Here is a 3,555-nt window from a genome sequence, read left to right as displayed (position 1 = left end):
CCACTGATGATGATGCGGGTGGGGACCTCTGTGGAACGTGAAAAGCTTTCCTCGGCCCCCGCTCGAGCTGCCGGTTCAGCAGTCACAAATGAGACAGGAGCCCTAGAAACGTGGGGAAATCCTGATCCCTTCCTCTTTAAAAATCCGGCGTGCGAGCCTGCCAAGTGGCAGAGCCTCGCTCACCTTCAGTTTTTGGAGGAGTGGAAGCCGCGGAGCTGGGGGAGGCGGAGCTGGAGGCGGGGCCCTAAGGGGGCGGGTCCGCAGTGACGTAGGGCGGGCCGGGACGCGCGGAGGCGGTGGCAGCACCTCCTCCTCCCGCTGGCGAGCCCCATCCCCCCGCGGCCGGCCGGTTCCAGCCTGCACCCCTTGTCCGTGCCAGTGCCCCCTCCCCCGGGCCCCCGCCATGGGCCTCACTGTGTCCGCGCTCTTTTCGCGGATCTTCGGGAAGAAGCAGATGCGGATCCTCATGGGTGAGGCAGATCGAGCGCGCGGCCCGGACGGGAGCTCCGGCCCCCGCACAGCCCTCCCGCCCCTGCGTCCCTCCAGCCCGGCTCACCCGGTCTCCGACCCCGAGTCACCCGCCTCCTAAACCCCAGGGCTGTAGCTCTCGGGAAGGTCGCTGTCTGCAGCGCAGCCCCCGGGGCCTGAGACTGGGAGCTGCGGGCCTGGGTGGGGTGACGTTCCCTCCGCCCTCGTCCGGCTGGTAAGGGAGGATTCCGCCCTTGGAAACGACTTTTAAAAGGAGCGCGGCCCTCCTCCAGTGACCTGAACCCCTCAGCCCTCTCCCGCCCCTTCAGCTTTGGGGTCTGGAGTTGGCACTCACTACCCAGACAACCCTCAAGGCCCGGAAGGTAGACAACGGCGCGCACCTGGAGGCGCTCGGGCACTCCGCCCCCGTCACCGTCAGCTGTCCTAGGCTCTCCCCTTCCCTGGTCTCTAGGGGGCTCCCTCACTCCCATCTCTATGCCCCTCTCCTTTTACAGTTGGCTTGGATGCAGCTGGCAAGACCACAATCCTATACAAGCTGAAGTTGGGGGAGATCGTCACCACCATTCCCACCATAGGTGAGTCTGGAGACGAGATCGGGAGGAGCGGGAGTGCGGCGGCTCCGGGTCTACTCCCCATTCTCCATCCAGTAGTGGGAGCTGACACCAGATACAGCTACCTGAGAAGTGGGTCAGAGTATCTGGACGCTCTGGGTGGTGTCCAGGAGGGCTGAGGAGGGCTGGATGTGACCTAGCCCCGCCCGGTCTGTGCACTGCCGGTCCTCTGGGCTTCTGTTCCCTTGGGCTTTGATCACTGCCTTCTGGTCGTGTCCCTGCTGAATCCACGTCATTTTAGTGAGGTTCTTCATTTCAGGACTTTTTCCTCATATTTTTCCCAATTCTCTGCAGGCTTCAATGTGGAAACGGTGGAATACAAGAACATCTGTTTCACAGTCTGGGATGTGGGAGGCCAGGACAAGATTCGCCCTCTGTGGAGGCACTACTTCCAGAACACTCAGGTGGGGGGCGGGGGCGTTTCCCCAACCCCAGGAGGAGGTGGTTTTAGGGTTAGGAAGACTGAGATGTTGACCTAGGCTGTGCCCTCAGGCTAGGAGAAAGCCTTATCCCCCTTCATCTTCCCTTTTGTGAGTTTGCCTCTACTACTCCTTCAGAACTGGCCTTCTTAGTGTTCTGAGACTCAACCACCTTAGGTGTGTTCTGAGAAGCAAGGTTCTGGAAGAGTCCAGGCTGCCTGATATGTCCCTCATCACATATCTTCCCCTGTTCTCAGGCTTGTCTTTTAACTAGATTACTTGCCTGAAGGCAAAAGCTGTATCCTTTGCAGAGTGTCTCCAGTTTGTGCCAGGACGTCTGCAGAGCCTTAGTGGAAGTTTCCTAGACGAGAAGGGTTTAGACCCAAAGAGGAGGAGCCACAGTAGGGTGTGTCCTAGGCCGGAGTGATGGCTCCTCCCTCCCTTTGCCTTCCCACCCAGGGCCTCATCTTTGTGGTGGACAGCAATGACCGAGAGCGGGTCCAGGAATCTGCTGATGAACTCCAGAAGATGGTGAGCACCCAGGGCCCTGGGAACTGATCCCTTGGGTTGGAGACAGAGATCTCCTTCCTGGTCTGAAGGTCAGAAAATGCTTCAGAGGCCTCGATTGTGTGTTTCTCTTTGTGAACACAAAGAGACTCTCACCCTGTTTTGAACTTGGATCAGATAACAAGAATAGAACTTGAATTTTCATGTCCTTACATCTGAGTCTGAGAATTGGTAGGGAGGGGGAATATGTGGTGGAAAGAAACATCATCTTGCAGTTTTGTTTTTCCATTTGGAAATTTTGTCATTTTGACTGGGGCAATTACTCAAATTAGAAAAAGGCTCTTTCTGGACTTATGGCCAAGATGGCCTCCACCTGACTTATAACTCTTACATCTTGTGTTCAGCAGTAGACTAGACAATACTATGTTTTTCCCACTGATACTAGAAGGTAGAAAGGGGAGCTCCCCTACACAACAGGTAAGAGGGAGCCTGGGGACCCCATGGGATCCCAGATTCCATCCCCTTGGCCTCTCTCAGCTGCAGGAGGACGAGCTGCGGGATGCAGTACTGCTGGTCTTTGCCAACAAGCAGGACATGCCCAATGCCATGCCCGTGAGTGAGCTGACCGACAAGCTGGGCCTGCAGCACTTGCGCAGTCGCACGGTGAGGTCCCTGCCTCTCCCAAGGGAGCCAGAGACTGGGCATGAAGTGAATGCATCCCCCTTTTATTCCCTGCCAGTAACCTCTTTCTTTTTTTCTCCCCACAGTGGTACGTCCAGGCCACCTGTGCCACCCAAGGTACAGGCCTGTACGATGGGCTGGACTGGCTGTCCCATGAGCTATCGAAGCGCTAACCAACCAGGGGCCGGCCCCTGCTGCCCAGAAGCTCCCGCGTGCATCCCCGGGATGACCAGACTCCCGGACTCCTCAGGCAGTGCCCTGCCCTCCCGCCCCACCTCCTGCAGACATAGGCCTCTGCTCCTGCCCCTCCTGCCTGCATGTTCTCTCTGTTGTTGGAGTCTGGAGCCTTGCTCTCCAGGCACAGAGGGGTCCACTCTCCTGCCTGTTGGCACCTGTGGAAGGGACCTCCAGGGCTGGGGCTCCTTCTTTTAGAGGAGGAACAGGGACCTGGGTTTACTTTTGTTTTTTCCCATTTGGAGCATACCCTTGGGGCCAGGTGGGGAGGGAAGGTGAGGGCTCCGGGTGGTGCTATGAAATGGCACTGGATATTGAGTAATAAATTTGCTGTGGTTTGTACATGGTGTCTATAGCCTAGAAGTGGGGGCTGGGTTATTGGGTGCAAAGAGACAGTATGGAGGATGCTCCAAGCAGCTAAGGCTGCAAGGCCAGCTCCCACCTCCCCAAGCACACACACATATTGCTGCCTTAATCTAGCTTAACTTCTCCCTTCTTATTCTTGAGGCTGGAAGTACCCTAGGGGTTCCAGTGGAGGAAATCCTACTTCTCCAATTCCAAGGGCCTTTGCTGAGGGTAACAGATCATATAACTCATACCTTATCCATCTCCCA

At 57.0% G+C, this 3,555-nt stretch overlaps 1 protein-coding gene across 1 annotated transcript; it reads left to right on the top strand.

Annotated features, from left to right (window-relative positions):
• The first annotated feature begins 271 nt into the window (after nucleotides 1-271).
• ARF5 (ADP ribosylation factor 5) lies at nucleotides 272-3,283 on the top strand. Its single transcript, XM_037167763.2, has 6 exons — nucleotides 272-470; nucleotides 984-1,064; nucleotides 1,395-1,504; nucleotides 1,979-2,050; nucleotides 2,564-2,689; nucleotides 2,794-3,283. The coding sequence occupies exons 1-6, from the start codon at nucleotides 404-406 to the stop codon at nucleotides 2,878-2,880; spliced, it is 543 nt and encodes a 180-aa protein (XP_037023658.1). The 5' UTR covers nucleotides 272-403; the 3' UTR covers nucleotides 2,881-3,283.
• Nucleotides 3,284-3,555: the final 272 nt, after the last annotated feature.

The sequence above is a fragment of the Artibeus jamaicensis genome, unplaced genomic scaffold (assembly GCF_021234435.1).
Source record: "Artibeus jamaicensis isolate MK-2021 breed Jamaican fruit bat unplaced genomic scaffold, CSHL_Jam_final scaffold_3307, whole genome shotgun sequence".
Taxonomy (NCBI): Eukaryota; Metazoa; Chordata; class Mammalia; order Chiroptera; family Phyllostomidae; genus Artibeus; species Artibeus jamaicensis.
Note: the sequence above shows the minus strand (reverse complement) of the source record. Positions and strands in the feature narration are given on the sequence as shown.